This window comes from Electrophorus electricus, chromosome 15, assembly GCF_041902795.1.
Source record: "Electrophorus electricus isolate QZ-2024a chromosome 15, ASM4190279v1, whole genome shotgun sequence".
Lineage (NCBI taxonomy): Eukaryota > Metazoa > Chordata > Actinopteri > Gymnotiformes > Gymnotidae > Electrophorus > Electrophorus electricus.
The window spans coordinates 6,344,979-6,365,061 of NC_137511.1; the positions used below are offsets into that span (position 1 = coordinate 6,344,979).

General features: G+C 41.7%; 1 protein-coding gene and 1 long non-coding RNA gene across 3 annotated transcripts; both read right to left on the reverse strand.

The window, feature by feature from the left end:
- Positions 1 to 67: 67 nt before the first annotated feature.
- Positions 68 to 10,325, reverse strand: fscn2b (fascin actin-bundling protein 2b, retinal). Its single transcript, XM_027010460.3, has 5 exons — positions 9,116 to 10,325; positions 2,619 to 2,775; positions 2,271 to 2,392; positions 1,706 to 1,873; positions 68 to 1,508 (listed from the first exon to the last, which is right to left on the reverse strand). Exons 1-5 carry the CDS (start codon positions 9,933 to 9,935, stop codon positions 1,303 to 1,305), a joined length of 1,473 nt encoding a protein of 490 aa, XP_026866261.2. The 5' UTR covers positions 9,936 to 10,325; the 3' UTR covers positions 68 to 1,302.
- Positions 10,326 to 14,811: 4,486 nt separating this feature from the next.
- On the reverse strand, positions 14,812 to 19,864 carry LOC145651339 (uncharacterized). 2 transcript variants are annotated; one of them, XR_014117238.1, is made up of 4 exons: positions 19,279 to 19,864; positions 18,655 to 18,968; positions 18,299 to 18,386; positions 14,812 to 14,853 (listed from the first exon to the last, which is right to left on the reverse strand). It is a non-coding gene; the product is annotated as an uncharacterized LOC145651339 (long non-coding RNA). The 2 variants fall into 2 exon arrangements; XR_014117239.1 differs by lacking the exon at positions 14,812 to 14,853 and adding an exon at positions 17,138 to 17,518.
- Positions 19,865 to 20,083: the final 219 nt, after the last annotated feature.

A 20,083-nucleotide genomic window follows, 5' to 3' on the forward strand; every position in this document is an offset into this window, starting at 1 on the left:
AGCAGTTATTTTCAAATGTGCACCACCGGACAATGGGAGCCAAGGACATGGAAATATTTAATGGCATAAAAATACTTTTTTTTTTTTTTTTTTTTTTTTTTTTTACTTTTAAAAAGAAATGCTTTTTAAGCAACTAATGCTCTCTCTCTAGCCATAAGAATATAATTGCAAAAAGTTTACAATGACAAAAGCAGCTGTGATGCATACTGTTTTTGGTAATCATGTACTTTGGTGGCTCACATAGATAAAAGTGTAAAGTGACAACCAATACTCCTGTAACCCTGAAATTTGACATAATATTTGACTGAGAAAATGCACATTTGAAAAATATAATTCAAGCTTCCATGGGAAAATGGGCAATACCATTTTTATTTTCATGTTTGCAAAAATATTTTAGAATCATTCTTCAAGCTAGGTTAAATTCCCTAAGGTTTGTGTGTGTGTGTGTGTGTGTGTGTGTGTGTGTGTGTGTGTGTGTGTCTGCTCAAATTCACAGAGGAAATTACAGTTAGAGCATGCATGCAGAGCAGGTTGAATGACATGATCTGGAACTATAAGAATGTCTGATGCTAAATGGTAAAAAAAAAAAGTTTCTATGGTAAATGATCAGGCTTAATTTTCAGTAGTAATATGATAACACACTTAATGAAACAATAATGTTTTGTCACTGCTATGGTCCTTTAGTCAAAGCATTACAAAAGCAGCATGCTGTAACACCAGCATGCGAAGATTCATTAGGATTGGCAAGAATAAAAAATGAGAAAGGCAAAAAAAAAACCTAAAAAAACATGGAGGGAGCGAGAGAACATATAGAGCATAGTAAAAATACTAAGGCCTTCTGGCAGAATACCATAGAGACTCAGGGCTTTTCAAAAGTAATATAGTCAGAGAGGAGAACCTGTGAGCAGCACTTAAACAATGCCTAAAATCACTTGAGTAAAGGTTGGATGTTATATGTATGAATAGACTTGTGAGTTAATGAAGGGTAAAAGCCACATGAAATAATATAGTATGATACTTTTTATAGCAAATAAATATTAAGAAATGTAGGTTTCAATCTTTCAGGTCAAAAGTCAAGTGCATGCAGACTTTGCTATTGGTTCACCATCTCAATAAGTGTCAGGAGTAAGTGGTGTTTAGCCTATGGATAATTCAGAATACTGATACTGACATAAATATCTTTATCCCCCACACAATACTGCTGCCTAATAATAACTATCATAATTTGTTTTAAATGTCAAGTCCACTTCTGCTCCCGCAAGGAATCAGGAGAGGGAATGTCTTCATTGTGTCCACTAGGTGTCAGTATTCCCAGAGAGATGAACTATCTGCAGCCCCTCCATCGCATTTCAACGTGCCCCCTTGGTCTCCACGCAGGTACTTGCCATTCTTGCCCCTAATTCCTATGCGACCATGATCTAAGAACTCAAAGCAGAAGTCTTCCGGTGTATCTCCATCAGAGCACACCAAGCTATTGCTGGACACATACCAGAACCTCCCGCCTGCACCTGTAGGAGAATCATATCTTAAATGGTTCCAGAACACTACTTTACATTAATTGCCAGTAAAAGCATATTATCCAAAAAGAGAAACTCACATACTTTCATAAATCTTTACTCACTCGCAAACCCCACAAAACTATTAAATTAAGGTCACCAGGGGTAAAGAATGTCTGTTATTTAATGCAGTTAGCTAAAAAAATCACCTTTAATATGGTATGCCCCATTATTGAACTGTAATGTGAAGATGTTGTAAACAGAGCGGTTGGCATCCAGTGTGTTAGAGTTTTTGTGGTGGCACACATATCCATTTTCACCCCGGAGGATTAAGAAGGGCCTATTAATCAGCTTCAGAATCAGTTGTTCATCTTCACCTATAAAAGGGTTAAAAGGCATGAAATTAAAACACCACCACTATCACCACCACCAACAACAGATGCACATCCATCCATTTCAGATAAAATTCAAAGTTCAGATAACAGCTGCATATTGTCACCTGCCTTATTAACAACATGTACAAGGTACCGTGAAGGTTTGTAGTGTGACTGTAGTGACCTACCTGTGTTGCACCTTTAGCACTTACCTATCGAGTCAGTGACTGTAGCAGCACTCACCCATCGAGTCACTGACTGCAGCAGCACTCACCTCTCAAATCACTGACTTGTACCAGGGCTCACCCATCGAGTCACTGACTGCAGCAGCACTCCCCTGTCGACTCACTGCCTGCATCAGCACTCACCTCTCAAATCACTGACTTGTACCAGGGCTCACCTATCGAGTCACTGATGGCAGCAAGCTGACCATTCTTCTTGGTGCACACATATTTCCCATTGCTGGCTCTTAGTGCCACCCGCTGTCCCAGCCACACAATGTCAAACATGGTGTTGGTACCTCTGGAAAACGAGGAGAAAAACACTCTTTAAAAGCATATGGGCCATTGATCAAAAAAAACTGTCTAAATACAGTAGATCAGGGTTTTTAAGTAAAATGCACATGATAATAGGCTTACAACCCTCATAAGTGTTCAACATTAACAGTGTTTAAACCTACAAGAGATTCAGTTGAAAGCAATGTACACTAACTAATTTTAGTAGTAAAAATAATCATACTCATACTTACACTTCTGTAGCTGTGGCCTGAATGCCTCCATGAGCTACCAGTGTCCAATAGTTGCCTTCATTTGTTCTGAATTTGCATTTTTTGCTGTCTCTATCAATCTCCATTTGAAAAGTCTCCATGTCTGTTTCATCATCTTGGTTTGCTGAGATGCTCACACCTGTGAAGGGACAAGTAGAAAATGTGACAATCACTTGATGTATGGGTTCAGTACACATGACAGTCACTTGATGTATGGGTTCAGTCTTTGTTGATGGTGGCAGCACCTGGACTGCTTGGATTTTAGTTATACCTCATTTTTGAGCTTCATAATTTTATTTTAGACCAATAATATTTAAAAGTAAGATAAACAATGAATAACAAACTGGAGTTTCTATTTTGGCAAATGCTGTTTGTACTAAGACGTTACATGGCAAGTCTATATGTAAGTTCTAGAGGTCAATACTTTCCTTTTTTTGGACAGTCTTCTTTTGTTTCCATTTGAGTGGGACAGAAACAACATGACTTTTACTTTTACATGTGTTTAGCTACTCTATCCACCTTTGCTTCTTCACAGCACTCAGTAGGTAAGCATGCGAATGGATTTTGCTTTGGAAAGCTAATGCCACCTAATAAGACAAATAATATTTCACTGTACCTCCTTCACCCAAGTTTAAAAAAGCATGAAGACAGTGGCAGAAAGAAAACTTAGAGCAAACCTTTGTCTTCTCAGATGTGTTTAGAAGTGAACCCAAGCCCTTCCTTCCACAGCACTTCTCTCCGTTCCGAAACAAAACCATAATGGTTACAATGCCCAAGGCAGAGTGCAGGTGTTCAGGCCCAAAGTAGACGCATCCAAAAATATCCCTTGATTATTTTCTTAATCCTTTAATAGGCCAGATCCTGAACGTTCGCCCTTATCTCCTCCACCCTTCCTCCTACTCTAGCTGTCCCTGTCTCTCCCTCTGCACCCTCTTAATGCTTCTTGTCTGTGGAGAAATGCAAAGCTGCACCATGGGGCCCAATAAGCGGATCTGAGTGGTGCACGTACAATCCTCCAGCTCTGTCGCCCAAGTCCTTGAGCAGAAAAGAAAAGAAAAAAAAATGAGGAGGCTGAAGTGATGCCTGTGTTTTGGTGAGACACAGCAGGGTGCCTGAGACACACTGAGAGAGAACGCAGGACTATCAGCTCAGCCTGCAGGCATCCACCGCTCAGCCATGGAACGCCTTTTCACAATTTCACAATTTGATGTTTGTGTTTTGTGTGTGTGTGTTTGTGTGTGTGTGTGTGTGCGTGTGTGTGTGTGTGTGTGTGTGTGTGCATGTGCGCGTGCATTTCTGTGGATTGTCACCTAAACATATATTTTGCCATTTATTAACATATATTGCAGACTGTTCAACCTAAAATCAATTGAATATAATTTAGTCAAGAATTCATTTTGCCATTTCTGCAACACAAGAAACAGCTGGACTGCTTGGTTTTGACTGGATGACATCAACACCATGCTGGCATTTCAGTGATGACCACAAGCCACTTTCTAATTACATCAGAATATAAAAAGTTGCAGTTTTTTCTTTTACTTTTTCGATCAGATAGCATTTCACTGTGGCACTCCATCTCTGCGTCCCGTTACACTTCATTTTCCAATTTCATGTTTGATTCTGTTTTACCTTTACACATCAGATAGAAACAGAGAGGCCAGCTGTGACTGGACCCTCCCCTTATCTACTGGTTTGATCAATTCTCTTCCACAGCATGATGACCGTAGAGCTCAATCCTGCACACTGCAGAATGACCTCAGGCTCATCACAGAATACTCCCTCTCAATTTACTAACCCATTTCTGGGGAATGTAACAGGACCCAGAGACACAAAGACAGGCAGAGGGCCCTCTGCAAACTGGGGCAAGCAGATCACTTCATGTGGATTTCTCCAATGCCTGCATGACTAAATCAAGCAATGCAAATGGTGAGCACACATGGCACAGTCTGTTTAGTCCAGAGGCTGGGTGAAAAAGTAGACAAAATCCAACTTTCAGGCCCATAGTTTCCGGTGTTGGTTTAATACTCCTTCCATGGCTAGAGCAGTTATCGGTAATCTATCAAGGCATTTTCTCATAGATCAATTATGAATGGTAAACTAATTCTACAACCAAATGACTCCTGTGGTTTACAACTTGTCATTTACACTCTGTTTATTGCCAGTTTCTACTCTCCCTCTCTATCTCCCTGCCAGGAGAAGTTCTTAGATGGCATGCACACACATAGCACATCCCTTTTTCACTTCCAGGCCTACCAGCATACCTCCAGCAATGGTGGCTACGGTTGTACCCACTAGAAGGCAGGCTTTAAGGGATAAGCACTTGTTTTGGCCTGCTTCACTTCACCTTAGCACCCCAACCCCCACTCATTCAGCATCTGCCGAGCTTAGCCTTGCTCTCCTTTCATCCCATTAAATACGACCAAACAGGGCCCCCATCTAACCAAAGTGATCTGAATGATCATAGATCTGGTTTTGAGAAAAAAAAGCCATGAAGTGTCACTTCCCATTATTGATTATAAGATCATCTGAGTTTGTGTTGCATCCTAGAGCAGGGTGCCTATGGCTTAATGAACCCCAGACCTGCAGAGCTGATTGGAGGACTTGTCGGAAGTCATCTTGGCCTCCCTTCATCATGCTGAGACTCACTGGGAGAAATGAACTGCTGCATCCATTAGCAGAATTACTTTGCTTAATTGCTTTTTGTATGGGATGAATATGCAGTAGATGGGGAGAGATGCTTCTTTCTCATTAGCTACAACTACTCCATCTGCTGTGCACCATTCTCTCTCTATTTCTCTCCCACTATTGAAACATCTCAATCTTGGTGAAGCATCACTACCTAATTTTTCCTGAGGCACCATTTGAATCCATTGTCAATATTTCACATCACTATATTATGGGAACTTCATTAATATTCAGAATCATTGATTAACAACAAAAGGGTGACTTATTTAACTTCTTTTAATTGTGCAGCCACTGTTTTATTGATGCATTTATCAGGTGTATATTTTAAAGCTCAGTCTAATTCTGTAAACAATAATGATCAAATGCTGCCAAGCACATGTCTAATAAATCTAATGCATCCAAATGCAGTCACCTCATGTGCAGAGGACTGAAAAAGCAGTCAGCGTTAAATCCTATTCTTAGCCCCTGCAACTGAGTCCTGGCACATATCACATGTTACCGCACATCACATTTTTAGAGAGAGAAATGCAACTCCCCTGTGAGTAAAACAGAGCTGCCCAAATATTGTGATTGGTGGGCTGAGTGGTGAGCCAGGGACCACAAAATAACTAAAAAAAAAACCAAAACATTTTTGTAATTTTACCATTAAGGTTCGGGTTTGGACAACCAGTTTGCTGTAAACTACACTGGCAATGCCTAGTTCTATACTGAGACGAGTAAAGGTTTTTGATATCTGATCACTGGGGATGCAACAACAGTGTTGTGCTCTATCCTTCTCTGCCACAATGCGCTGGGATTCCGTTCATTCTGTACGTACCTCATCTTACTCCCTCTAGCCTCGGTTGTTCTGTCTAGTGTGGTTACACTTTCACACTCTCCATTGTCTTTCATCCCCTTTGGGCCCAGTGGCCCAAAAGACCATGTCTCCCTGTGGATTCTGATTTGCGTCTCTATGGTTGCCTTTTTCATTGCGTGGTCCCCAGAAAAGTAGCGGAAGGCTTGTGTTTCTGAAAGCAGACTCCGTCATCATTGAAATGACCCTGTCCACTCAATTATTTATCGCACCTTGCCACTAGTGTGTGTGTGTGTGTGTGTGTGTGTGTGTGTGTGTGTCTTTGCGCCAGTGTGTCTATGTGTTTGTGCGCATGTGTGTGTGTCTATTTGCATGTGCATGTGCATGTGCATGCCTGTGTATTTGTTAGAGTGTAACCATGATTATCCCATTCCTGCCTCTTATCTGAAGACTTAACCAGGAGGTGCGAATGTTGCTCAACGGGGATGATTGAGTTAGTATGTGTGTGCTTGTGGACGTGTCGGAGAAGTGGATCGGAGACAACGGGATCCGCTACTCAACCGGCTTCTCTTCCCTACAGTGCATATTCAAAGCCAATCAGTTTATTTGGTAATTTATCTATTGCAGGTGGATTAAAGTGCTTACCAGGAACACTATGCTGCAGACTGTGGAAATGGTTGCAAGGTTTTCATTACACCGCTGCTACAACAAGCAACTCAACTTAGATGCCTGGTCAAAATGGAAAATTATGCAGTGTGTTTGATATCAGTTTACTTAGCCAGCAAATAAAACAGCAGCATCTGGCTGAATAATAAAGCACTGCCCAGGTGAAGAGACAGTTGCACTATATTATATTCCTAAGGTCAAGCTTATCAGCAGGACCTTGTGTTCATTAGCCTTACAATAATATTACAGTACATGAAACTGCAACATTTGCTGTATACTAATGTGGAGATGTATTTCTTCTAGCTAAGAATGCTAGGTAAGAACATTTGTTGAATGTCTCCTTGGACTCAGGTGTACGCATATGAAACTGCATTCTGAAATAAACAGTCCAAATGGCATGTGCAGCAAGAAATCATAATTCATTCGTTTAGCCCAGCTAAGAAGTGACAGGGGCAAACTGACAACCACTATATACCTTTTTTAGGACTTTCAAGAAACCTTTGGGGTATAAATGGAATTCTTGTTCTCTTTGTGTGAAAAAAAACCAAACCCTTCCAGAAAGAGTACCAGGTCTGTATGCTAACTCTGTATGGTAAAGGTCCTTGGTTTCAGCTTTAAACTGGCTTTTACCATCTTCCAGCATACCAATAAAACCTAACTACTTCAGTAGTAACTGAGGCCCTCACGGTACGTGATCAAGACCAATACATGATCAAGTAGGTCAGAAACTCTTACATAGTTATTGTGGATAAGTGTTGTGATGAGTGAATTCTCAAATAGCTTAGCTTTGCATCTTTGCAATTTAGTGTTCATTCCTACTGTGGGTCTCATTTGCTAACATACAGTCCTTGTTAGCCACTCACATAAGCCTGGGAACCAATGTCCCTGTGGAAGAGTGAAATAGTAGACCCTTACAGTAACCAAAAGCTATCTACTGTCGAATCTGAATATAAATTACTTTTAATTTCTGTGGAACCAATTATAAATTTAACAAAGTCACATAATTTGCCTTGTCTTATAGCTACTAATCTAACTATTAATATAACTGTGTATGATATAAATGTAGTAAAAAAAATCTATCTGAATAAAAGTTCAGCACAAACATCTATCATCCAGACAAATTGCAGAAAAAAACTAACCATTGTGACTAAATCCAGAGCATTTACAAGAATGTTGATTAACATATATTAACCCTGTAAAGTAAACAATAAATAAATAAATTCTTAAACTATGGAAACTATGTTGCCTGGTAACCCATTTCACCAGTTTTTTTTTCACCCAGGTAACCCATTTTCACTAGATTCAAGAAAATCTTTTGTTTGCTTGTTGATTGTAAGCATTTGAGCTGCTGCAAGCTGATAAAGTTTTTTTTTCTACAGCTTATTTCATGGTTAAACAGTAGAATGAAACAAAGATAGATTTTGAAAAAAGTGAACAGTTGTCCAAAATGAACCCCAAAGTCACACTACTCCAGTTAACACTACCCTACAAAGAAAAAGTGAAAGCCCTTCTGGGATCCCTTCTTGGAGAGAAATTACCTCAAAATTGCAAAAAGCAATCTTGTTGTAAACCTAGAGAAGGAACAGCCAGTCTTCTAGGTTCAGGTATACAATGGGTGACAGAAACAGTGGTCTGTTCCATAAAACTACTGTAGAAGGAAAAAGATTGAAAGAGAGGGGGATAGAGAGACTACTGCCAATACACCACAAAGCTCAGGGTAAATTTAGATTAGGCGTCTCTGAGGGATCGCTGACAGTATATGTATACGCAAAGGAGCCTATAAAAACCATATATGATCTTACCTTTGTATATTTTTCTGTACTGAAATATATAATGCATATAAAATGTGTAATTATAAAACATATATCGTTTTTAACATGATTATGACCCTTTAATATACAACAATATAATTTTCAAATGAGTTCTTTTACTTACAACTGTGTATACAAATCTTATACCGTATAAATATGTTTCAATATGAAGTACGATGGAACTAAGGAACTATTATCTATTACAACTTGAAGTACTAATGAACTAAGGAATCATTATTATTATTTAAGGAACTATTACATCACATATATTTTTAGTGTATTTTATGTTATATGTGATTCTTAAAAGGTTTTTACTGACATTTTGAATATGGACAAAAAATAATCAAAGATTTTCTGTTTAACCATACTTCATTTTAACGTAATAACACTAAATTGAACTTGCTGAAAATGTTTGGCATAATTCACCCTGTCATTGACTTGCATGAAAAAAAGAACTGGCACAGTTTCTACTCTAGAGAATCACATAGTACTGGTGTAGGGAAGACTCTATTATTAATAATTACCTTGTCGTATTGACACAAATTTCCTATTGGTGGCCTGAAATACCACCTGTGGATGGCTTTCCTCCAGATCAAACAACTCATCCTTGCCAGGTTTGGAGCAGCGTCCTGAACGTAAGGTACCTGTTGGCCCCATGGGGCTCAAGTACTTCCCTTCACAGTCTTTGAAGGCTAATTTGCCTTGTTTCAGTTCCAGTGTGTATCCTGTTCCACGTCCATTTTCAAACGACAGCTTCCCGTCGCTACTTAAGAAGCGGCTGTCACTGGTCTTTAGGCAGTATTTGCCATCCATATAAACCAGGGTTAGGAGGGCGTCAACACCCCATGGAATGTTGCTGTCCACTGCTATTTCACCCTCAGGTGCAGACAGGTGGGCGTAACGTTTGCGGGCTACACTTAGCAAGTTTGCCTGTGGGTGAAGGGCCAGGTGCATTGCCCACAGCTCAGGCTCACCAATCGATTGAGCAAAGCAGGACAGGTAGTCTTCCGACCCTCCGAAGAAGCGCAGGTGCGTTTCAGACTGAAGAGCCCAGCGGCCATCTGACTGTGCAACTATTAAAAACCTGCAGTCACTCACTTGGCTCTCAGCCTCACAGCTCACCTTGCCGTCTTTGTCAGACGCCAGGTAGCGGCCCAGGTGGCTGCGCAGGTACACCACCTGGCTGTCCTTCTCATCTTGCTCGAGTGTCCAGATCTGCTTCTTCTTGAGGCTTGGAGCAGAAGCATTCACTTTGAACCCAAAAGCCTCGGCTGTCAGGTAGCGGCTCTCATAGTTAATTAGCCCAAATTGGAGCTTGAGGGCTTTGCTGCCATTTGTGGGCATTGTGGTGTTCAACTCAGGAGAATGCACAAGTGGATTGTAAGTCCAGAGATGAAACTGACTGCCAGAAATGGTATCTGGCCTTCCTGTGTTGATTAATTTGCCTCCAAAACAGGTTACTCTCAGAGGATGAAGTCTACTAAAGCCTCCTAATTTATTTGCTGTCCCCTGTTAGCTTCCTTCCTTCTGATGTGGATCTCTCTTTCCTTTATTAACTTGGTCCTTGTCTATTTTTGTCTTCTTTTGGGGTTTTTTTCTTTTTCTTTTCCAAGTGCTTGGTCTCTCCTGGTAAGAAAAAAGATATCTCCTGTCTCCCTCCCCAGAGAGCTTGCTAAGGCTCTAGTTTTTTTTTTTTTTCTGTTTCCTAATCAGCTCAGATTAAAATCAGCAGGACTCAACACCTCAATCCAGTGCCCTGCTGACGTCACCTTGATCCCACCAGTTTCTTCTCCCTGCACCTCTCACTCTCTTCCTCCCTCTCCTGACTTGCTCCTTCAATTTCTCTGTACCAACCTTATCCTAGGTCTTTGTCTGCTGTTCCAGTGGCCACCTGTGGGATTACCAAAATAGTGATCTACTCGAGATGTTTCCCAGAGCCAAGCAGCTCAATGTGGCCGACTTCTTGCTGCCTCTCTTGTCTCCTCTTTCCTGTCTGTTTGATTAATTTCTCTCCTTCATTTCTTCTTCTCAGGTCTTCATGCATATCTTAGTTTTCCACCCAACTGGTCTCCAGTTTGATTGGTGTATCCTTTAAACAGGGACATCTTTGGATGGCAGCTGGTGCCCTTTGCGATTTCCACATGCAGACCCTCAGCAGGATTTCAACATTTTCTGTCCCCACCAGGACAAACCAGGCAATTTGGGTTGTTACTTAGTACATATGCTATCTAACACTCTAGCCACAACCGCAGAAGGCAGTATGTACTAAATGTACTAAGCATCACCCCTTTACCCATTCTTCTTCTCCACAGTTATTTGCATTTGTCTTTTATTCTACTTTCTCCTCTTTGCTGGTCTTATTCCACAGACCCTTTTGAGGCCCTGTAATCCACCCTTTCTGTGGTTCCTGTGTCTTTATCCTCTGCCCCAGTCTCCAGCTCTTTGCTGTTGATGATTGGACAGAAAGCTGGGTAACCAGAGCCCTCCCCCAGTGACAGTGGCCTGACTATGGGATCGGTTTTCTAGCACACACTTGGTATAGAGTGACATAGGTTCTCTGATTCCAAGCCCTGTGGTTCATCTTTATAGCGGGCCATACACGTGTTTGAATGTTTAGCTGTAAGAAAGACGGGCAGATTGAAAGATAACTCAAATACATTAACTAAAATGAGTTTTAGCCTTAATCTAAATTTAATATGCACTTTTTAGTGTTCTTTTTTAACTTCATAAATTACCTATATTGCACCATATGAACAAATAACTGTATTTAGTGTTTATTACCGTCACCTACCATTTATCAGGAAATCTTCAGATACTGCCTAATCTTTCTTTCAATTATCCCACTAAATTATTAGCACAATCTTATCCACCAACAGCCCCCTCACACCGCAGTATGTCCCACAAACAGGACCGTACATCTGTTAATTTTGTATCAATAAGCTGGGAACACACACAACATGGGCTTTCCAAATATATAAACCATCTTTAATAAATCAGTAGCCTATGGAAAAGTCCCTCCTTTTACTTATCTTAGAATCACTTGAAACAATCGTGACCTGTCCATGAATTGTTAATGCAAATAGTGAGGAAACATTTATGCATATAAACAGACAAACACATACACACACACACACACACACACACACACACACACACACACACACACACACACACACAATGAATTTCCAGTCATCCAAAATTAACAACAGCCATATATACTTTTAAATCAGTCCCTTGACAATCTCACTCACTCATTCCCTTAAACTTCAGAAGACAGCACAGCCATTTAAGTGTGAACTACCTCATTCCCCCCATGCTATTTATGCATTGTCTGTCTAGCTAAATACTTCTCTGAATGGGAGGAGAGAGCTTGTCAGTAGAGAATAATCCAGGAATAGCTTGACTGACACCTTTGGCTTTGTTGTTTGACAGAAAGAGGGTACTGTGACCTGTGTGTCAGATTAATTCTACAGTCTGTAAAACACCTCAGAAGCTCACATGTTGTAAATACTCGTTACAACACATTAATAATGTGAGAAAGCCCACCATAAGACATTAAACGTGTGTGTGTGTGTGTGTGTGTGTGTGTGTGTGTGTGAACTTATATTGGAATAATTTCACCAGCAAATCACAACATTTGTCCAAGATCTATGGTATTATTATTCCTAATATACAGAGCAGGGATGTCGAACTCGGAGTCCAGCATGGTGATTCATATTCAGGTACACCCAATTCAACTCTTTACTTAACCAAAAGATTTAATCAATCTATTAGAGAAGGTAATCAAATAATTGTGCTGGTACCCATATAAGAGTGTTAGGCAAAATCATATTAATCATGAGTGTGGTGTACTGGGTGAAACCACTAGAGGACAGTAGAGTTCCAGGAGTAAAAGCTATGCAAAGGGCCTCTCTAGAAATCACTCTTCATTTGTTTGCACTTTATTCCTTCCTGACAGCATTAAATCTTTACCTGTTGGTTTTAAATGGAATTTCAGCCAGCCAGTTAGGGCAGGGTGTAGAGTGTGTATTGTGTGTAGCATCCTAACCCTACACTGTATGAAGCCCATCTCATAAACTTGAGAATACCTGAAGTTTGTTTCTCTCTCAAGCAATTTTTACACATATTTCATACATTTAAATCCATGATTTGTCTACCAAGAGTAAAATTAGATTTTAAAATATTATACCACAAGACCATCCTGCATTACCTTAATTAACCTTATTTATATCACAAGGAATGGTCTACTTTAGTATAAAAGCTACGATGAGAAGAGTCACTCAAACTAATAGAAAACAAATGTACTAATTAATAATACTCCTCACTTTACACTTTTTGTAAGCTATGGCATACATACATATGGTCAAGAGTGTAGGTACTGGAACTTGCTATTGTCTTGACATGCTGCTCTACACTGAGGAACATTACCCCCTGCAGACTTTTGGCAATCTCCTAGCTCCTATTATTTTTTTAGTACAACAGACTACTACATTATTATCACCACTGTTGTATTTGTTGATGTTCTGCACCAAGTGCATTGCCATGGCCCATTACCTAGGCCTGACCCAGTGTGTGCGGAGTGGTCATGTGTTTTGGTGTGCATGTGTGTGTGCTGTGGCTGTAACAGCAGTGGCTCTTGATAGGCGAGCAGATGTTTTTGGGAGGCCGGTCCTGCCAGGTTCGCTCTGAAATGGTGCTTTAGAGCCCATTACCCTGCTCCTCTGATGACACTCAAATAGCTATCATTACCACACAGCCTGGGGAGGGAGTACGACTGTCAGGGAAAGAGAGAGAGAGAGAGAGAGAGAGAGAGAGAGAGAGAGAGAGAGAGAGAGAGAGAGAGAGAGAGAGAGAGAGGAGTGACTGGAATAAAGAAAAAAAGCTGGAGTTTAAAAATGAACATTTCAGAGTTAACAGCCTCCAGCTTTTTCTACCCTATTAACTGCTGCTCTTCCTCTGCACTGTTGGGAGCAACCCACTATCCCCAACACTACCAACTCACGTACACCTCTATGTCTCTCTCTCACACTCTCTCTCTCTCCATCTTTCCGTCTCTTCATCATCTCTTTCATTTTTCTGTCCCTTGCATCCTCCTCCACCTATGATCTTTTCTCTCCACCCTCTACCAATCTCTCCTTCCTTCCACCCCTCCTCCCCCACTTGCCCTTTCCTCACCCCTTGCTCAGTTTTTCTCACCCACCTCCCCTCGACCCTCTCTGCATTGATCTCTGTCTTTAGAAACCAAAGACTCATTTCCATCGCTCTGTCTACTCTCTATCTTTCCTTCTCTCTGTAGCAAAGACTCTGAATCCCTTTTCTCCTTCCATCAATTCTGCACTCTCATCCTCAGCCGTTATCCATTTTTATACTCTCCTCTAGCTCCTACCACCTCATCCCCTTTCTCTGTATGACAGTAGCATGTTTCAATTAAGATGTGGCACTGCTGAAAAGGGCAGATGGCTCTCAGCGCCTATGTCCAGTTAGCTTAGTCACCTCTGACCAGTTCACTGCTTCAGCCCTACCGATCGCAACGCTCTTGTCACAGTTGCTTACTTTAGAGACTAACGGAACAGCATAATTTCTGCGTCTAGATATTAAATGAGTACTTTACTGATTTTACTGTTTCTTTCTCAGTTGCTGTCACAGATCTAAGAGAGTATTTTTGATGTACACTTAAGTGAAGAGTAGAATAGCTCACACATCACATACAACACCATGAGTAGCTGTGGCCGTTTGGAATATTAACGTATGAAAATCAGTCACTTATGATACCTCGTACAAACTCTGTGCACTTACCCATTCATGAAGACTAATTGTTCATACAGTTGCAATGTTGTGCTGTGAAAAGATATGTGAAAAGGGATCGCGGCAAAGCGAGTAGCAGAAGGCTACACTATTTTGGCTGCTTATGTCACCAGCTCTGCAAGGGGCTGAAAACTGCAGCGCAAACCGAGCGGCTGTACGTGACCTCCACGTCCACAATGGCAGCGGTAAATTGTTCCTCTACTACATAATTCATAGAGGGTAAACGGCAGGAGCACTCGCCATCACTTAGGTTCCTCTAGCTGACCTAAAGGTGGCAGTATTGCTTTATGTGTTGGAAGGAGAGCACAATAAGAGTCTTAAGGGGAGAAGAGGGGAGATTAATGCTCGGTTTGTCAGTCTTGGTGCCTCTGTGACTATGAAGATGATAGGATAATACTCTGTTAACTATTTTTAACCAGCATTTTATTGCCCCCCACAAATGGGACCTTCCACGGATCTGTAAAAGAAAGAACAAGATTATGTGCATGCTGCCTAAATCAATGTAGCAATTAAACACCTTTTTAACATTTTTAGAATTGATGGACATTAACCCTGTGTGCTGCCGTCTTAGTCATGCCGATGACTAAATCCTGCCGATGCAGTTTCGTCTGCACATTATAGGCTTACTGCTGCCTCCATATAGTGATACGATTAAACAAAACATTTGTTTTGCCCCCACCCCCACCCCCCCGCAACATAACTTAATAAACTATGCATACATACAATTCAGTGGATTTATTTTTTGAAGCAATATCAAACTCAAACGTATATTCAGTTCTAACAAGTTGTGGATGACTAAGGAAATATAACCCTAAATGATTAGAGTATATAAAGGACGGTTGACTATGCAATAAAGGGTTACATTTACATTTGCCGTTTGTGTCTCGTTTTATTTCGATCAATAACGGATATTTCTGATAAGAATCATAATACAGTCAATAAGATATTGAGAAAATGGCCAAACCTTAACGTTAGACACGAATGGGTTAAAAATCGAGCACATCACAATGAATAGAGAAGCGTATGAAATTGCCAACCAATCCGCATTGAGATTAACACTTTGTTCCTCCATGATTGGTTAGAATGGATTCAATACATGTCCGTTGATATGTACAAGATTTTTGTCCCACGTGGGGCGGAGAATTGTTGCGGGGCTGCTATAGGCTGCAGAAACATCAATACACTCCTCCTCGCATCTTGAGATTGGCTAAACCGTTCGGACTAATACCCGCCTCCTCCCTTGTTCTCTGTCAACGGAAATACCCCTTCGCGAACTGGGAGCTCGTGAGCGCCTTCGGCTCGTCGCTTCGCGTCTACGAGACGGCGCGTGAAACTAACACGGTTCTGACATTTTGAGCCGCAACTCTTAACAACCTTAATATGATTTCCTTTAAAAAACATGATTATTTGATATGATATTTAACTCTATATTTTCTTCGCCTTTGCCTCTGTCTTGCAGCATCACGCGTATATGGTATTTCAGTTATATTCCATTTAGCTAAACCTCTCTCTCTCTCTCTCTCTCTCTCTCTCTCTCTCTCTCTCTCTCTCACACACACACACGCACAGTTACATTGTATCATCGTACACCAATATTTGACATTACTGCAAATTTGAACGCACATCAAATGTCAACGTCTGCTGATCTACCGCGCTACCACATAGTTGCGCATCCATAATCCCGCGCGTCTTGATAAAATGCAACATCCTAAGCAAATCAGGCAAAGGACAGCCTGTACAGCACACACTGTGCGTGTCCAGACCACACTATTATCTAACATACAATTTGGACTGTTATTGCAAATATTGATCTACTCTTGTCCATCTGTCCACTGAATTTGGCCAGCTCATGCTTTGCAGACAGACGGCAGTCAGTGTGAAGGCCATTCTTGACCTTGACAGACAAGGTGAGAGCCTAGGCCTCAGATTTAGTCAGTTTTCTGTCTGAAAAATCTGACTTAGTCACATGCCTACCCAAAATTCCCACCCCCTCTCTCGGCCTAACTTTGGCTTTCAGGCAATAAAAATATGGACTCAGAACACTACCGATTTATCATCAAGTCTTTAAGGAAAAGGAAAGGGTGTTTTAAATACAAAATCATCAGTCTGTCCTTTTCTTTATACTGAAATTACTGCAGCCAGCAAGTCTCCACTGCATTCCAAAGTCAAATTGTGTTGGATCCAGCTGTCATTGCGCACTCTCATTATGTCTGGAACCGGGACCGGCTAAGATGCCTGACGTGCTGGTTGGATGCACATATTTAGTCTCCTGGTGATGATTACCATGGTGGTTGCCGTAGCGATAATGTCCCTTTCTTAACATCCTTCCTTATTTCTTCTTTCATTCATGCCTGACCAGTGGAAATGCACCTTGGCATTCGGGGGCACAGTTAATGAGTTTATAGGGTGTTTTTTCTTTCTTTCTTTAATTCTCTCTCCCTCCCTCAGTCCCTCCCTCATTCATTCTTTGTTGAGTGATGATTATACACATTTTTGTATTTACTCACAAACATGTCCATTTACAAGTATACACATGCTTTGTCTCTCTTAGTCTGCACTACACACATATCACACAGGCATAATCCATGTCCTGACTCAGACACACTTATCTATAGACCTTTCCTCCCCCCCCCCCCCTCCCAGATGCTGCCCTGCTGTGATGCCTGAAGCTAAGCAAGCCAGCAAGATTAATAACGAGCCATGCCTCCCGAAAGGCACGGCAAAAAATACACTGTTTGCAGAGGAAAGAGAGAGTGAGTGGGTGTGAGTCGGACAAAAAAAGAGAATATGTGTGTATGTGTGTGTATGTGTGTATGAGAGAGAGAGAGAGAGAGAGAGAGAGAGAGAGAGAGAGAGAGACAGACTCTTTTTGTTGGCAGGTTAGTGCCATTCACTACCTCTAACGCTCACACAGACCCTCCCCCGGGGCCCGCCGACATGGATTAATGTGTTTAGTACAATTATTTCATTTATTACTGTCTGGAGCTTTTTTCAGATAAGAACATTTTTCAGGTTGCTAACCATTATTACCTCCAGGACTTGCCAAGCATGGGGGCTCGCGGTCAGAAGTGCTTCGCTCTCTTTTGTTAATGCTTCTCGCCAGCATCTGTTTCACAGCTCCGCTGAAAGATTGAGAGGGGGAGAGAGAGCTCCATCTTTCTCGTCTCTTCTTTTTTTTTCTCTTCTTAAACCCTACACGTTTAGTGTAAGTGGAATCTATGCTGCTTAATTCCTCTGCTAGTATTCTATTGTCTTCACAGCCATTCTTTTTTTTTTTTAAATATATAAAAACACAATTTGTGTGATCCGTTAAGCTCCTATACATTATACTATTGTGCTCATATATCCTTTTTTCCTGATATGTATTCATTTTAATTTCATAACTTTGCTCTGTTTTGGCTTTTTCATATGGATCATGGGAACTGGGAACAGGTGTGCTAGTGCCACTAATCCTCAGCAGGTAGTCCTATAATGCTCACACAATGGCTGCCACTCTGAATGATGATACCTGCTTCAGAGGGTGGCACAGCGCTTAATCTATCAACCTACCCACCATGCACCAGGCCCCAAATCTCCTCCCCCTGTGTGGATCATCCCCTTGAGAATTTGAGATCTGGCTTTGGCCTGCCTGTGTTGCAGCTCTAAATGACATTGCTAGCATGCACACCTTTAAATGTTGACGGCCATTCGGGGCCACTCCACCTGCAAGGACTAAATTTAGGTACTTGCCTTGAAAATCTGAGTGTTCGCAGAATCTGGTGGCTGTCTTTCTGTTCAGGACTGACCCTGTCTCTCTCCACCTCTCTTACCTCCCTCCTGCTGTTCTCTTTTTCTGTATTAGCATTCAGTTCTTCCATTCTTCCATGTCCCCATTTCTACGTTTCCCAAGCACCACAGCTTACCAGTAAAGCACAGAGGCCATTTGTAAAGTTGGCAGGAGAGCAGCAGCCATCTCTTCTTGAGTGCACGTTGCCCGATTGGAGTTATTCGCTGTGAGAAAGAGTATAGAAGGTAAACAAGAATGCTTATAAACATTCATATACACAAGTGACTGAGACTCATCTATGAGAGATTTATACTCTAAATTTCAGTAAAGTTCGCTAAATCTGGGTTCGGCTATCTTTTGGCCAGATGAGCAGAAATATGACGGGCTTAACAATATTCCTTCCTGGGTATACAATGTCTGCAAGATCAACCCCTTCTGGTTCAGAGACCCAGGCACTGGGTAGTCTTGGCAGTGCGTTGCCATAGTACTTGCTTTGATGGCATGTCCGATGTCCCGAAGGCAGAGGTCCAGTGCCTAGGTCAGCCGCACCGGCCTTGCATTTCACCACTGTTTTTTTCTTTTTTTTGTGGGGGGTTCGTGTATTCATGCGGTCCATTTAAGGAGGGTCATAGTCAGATGGCAGTGAGAGTGTGTGTGCATGTCCCACAGAAAGGGCCGCAGTGTCGTGAGCAGCGTTCCCAGGCAGCTGTGGTGGGCATTGAGTGATGATGAGACCCTGCTTTGTCTCACAGCCCCATGCTCTCGACTGTGGCTGCCTTCCCCCAGTGCTGATTAAACAGGGGTCACTGATAATGAAAGACACACATTGTCATCATTTATCTCTCTGGGCTGGTCTGAAGAGACCCCATAACAATTTGTCATGATCACCTCATCCCCCCTCAAACAGTCTATCGTCCTCTGACTTACTCTTACTACTTTTCATTTACTCTAAGACAAACGCCTCCTCTCTTACCGTGAGCTCTCAAAAGCCCACCTCACACCGCAGAAAAAAATGTAATGCACAGCACAGTAGAGGTCCCTGAAATATTACAACACAAATCCTATTGCTATAATTAGAGTACTTGTTTTCCAGCACAAACAATAAAAACTGCTTACCCAGATGGCAGGAAGTCATGGCTTTTGCTCTGAATGAGGAAAACGTTCATCAGAACATGAAAAACAGGTATTTCCCAACAATGGAAACAATAACACAAGACTGAATCTTTCAGCATCCCCTCTGTGTGATTGATATCACTTTACGACACATATTGCAAGAACCGACTTGCTCAGAATTTGGCTGGCTTTTCAGCAGCATGACTGCAAGCTGATATGTGGAGAATCATTCTCCTGCACTAGATACTGTATCAAAGTGGAGGCTGCTCACAAAAGCGAGAGTGAGCGCAGGCTGGGAAATCTCATCTGTTTCTTTTCTTTTTCTTTCTTTCTTTCTTTCTTTCTTTCTTTCTTTCTTTCTTTCTTTTCCCAAGCATTCCAAAATCCCTCTAACAGGATTGTGAGCAGCTTAAGCACAGTTTCACATCGTGGCGAAGCAGCAGATTACATGCCACTCGAAGAGCGCACGCTCCTTTGTCGCTAAACCCGTATGCTCACTCCCACATGTACCACTGGCTCGTTGCGCTACGCCAGCGAGAGATAATGACAAGAAAACAAGCGTGCCTCCCACAAGACAACACACTGGAATCACAAGCCTCATGCCTCCACCCCCTCGCCCCTCTGCTTGTCTCCCCTCTGTGCTCTCTGTAGACCTGTCCTCAGGCACTAGGTGCTAGATCCTACATTCTGCTGCTTTTAGAGGTCTAAGTGCCACCTGGCACCATCCATAAAGCCCACTTCATTTTCATATGGCTGGCAGGTAGGGTATTGTAGGAGTGGACTGCTGTTAATTAATTATGCATAGAGA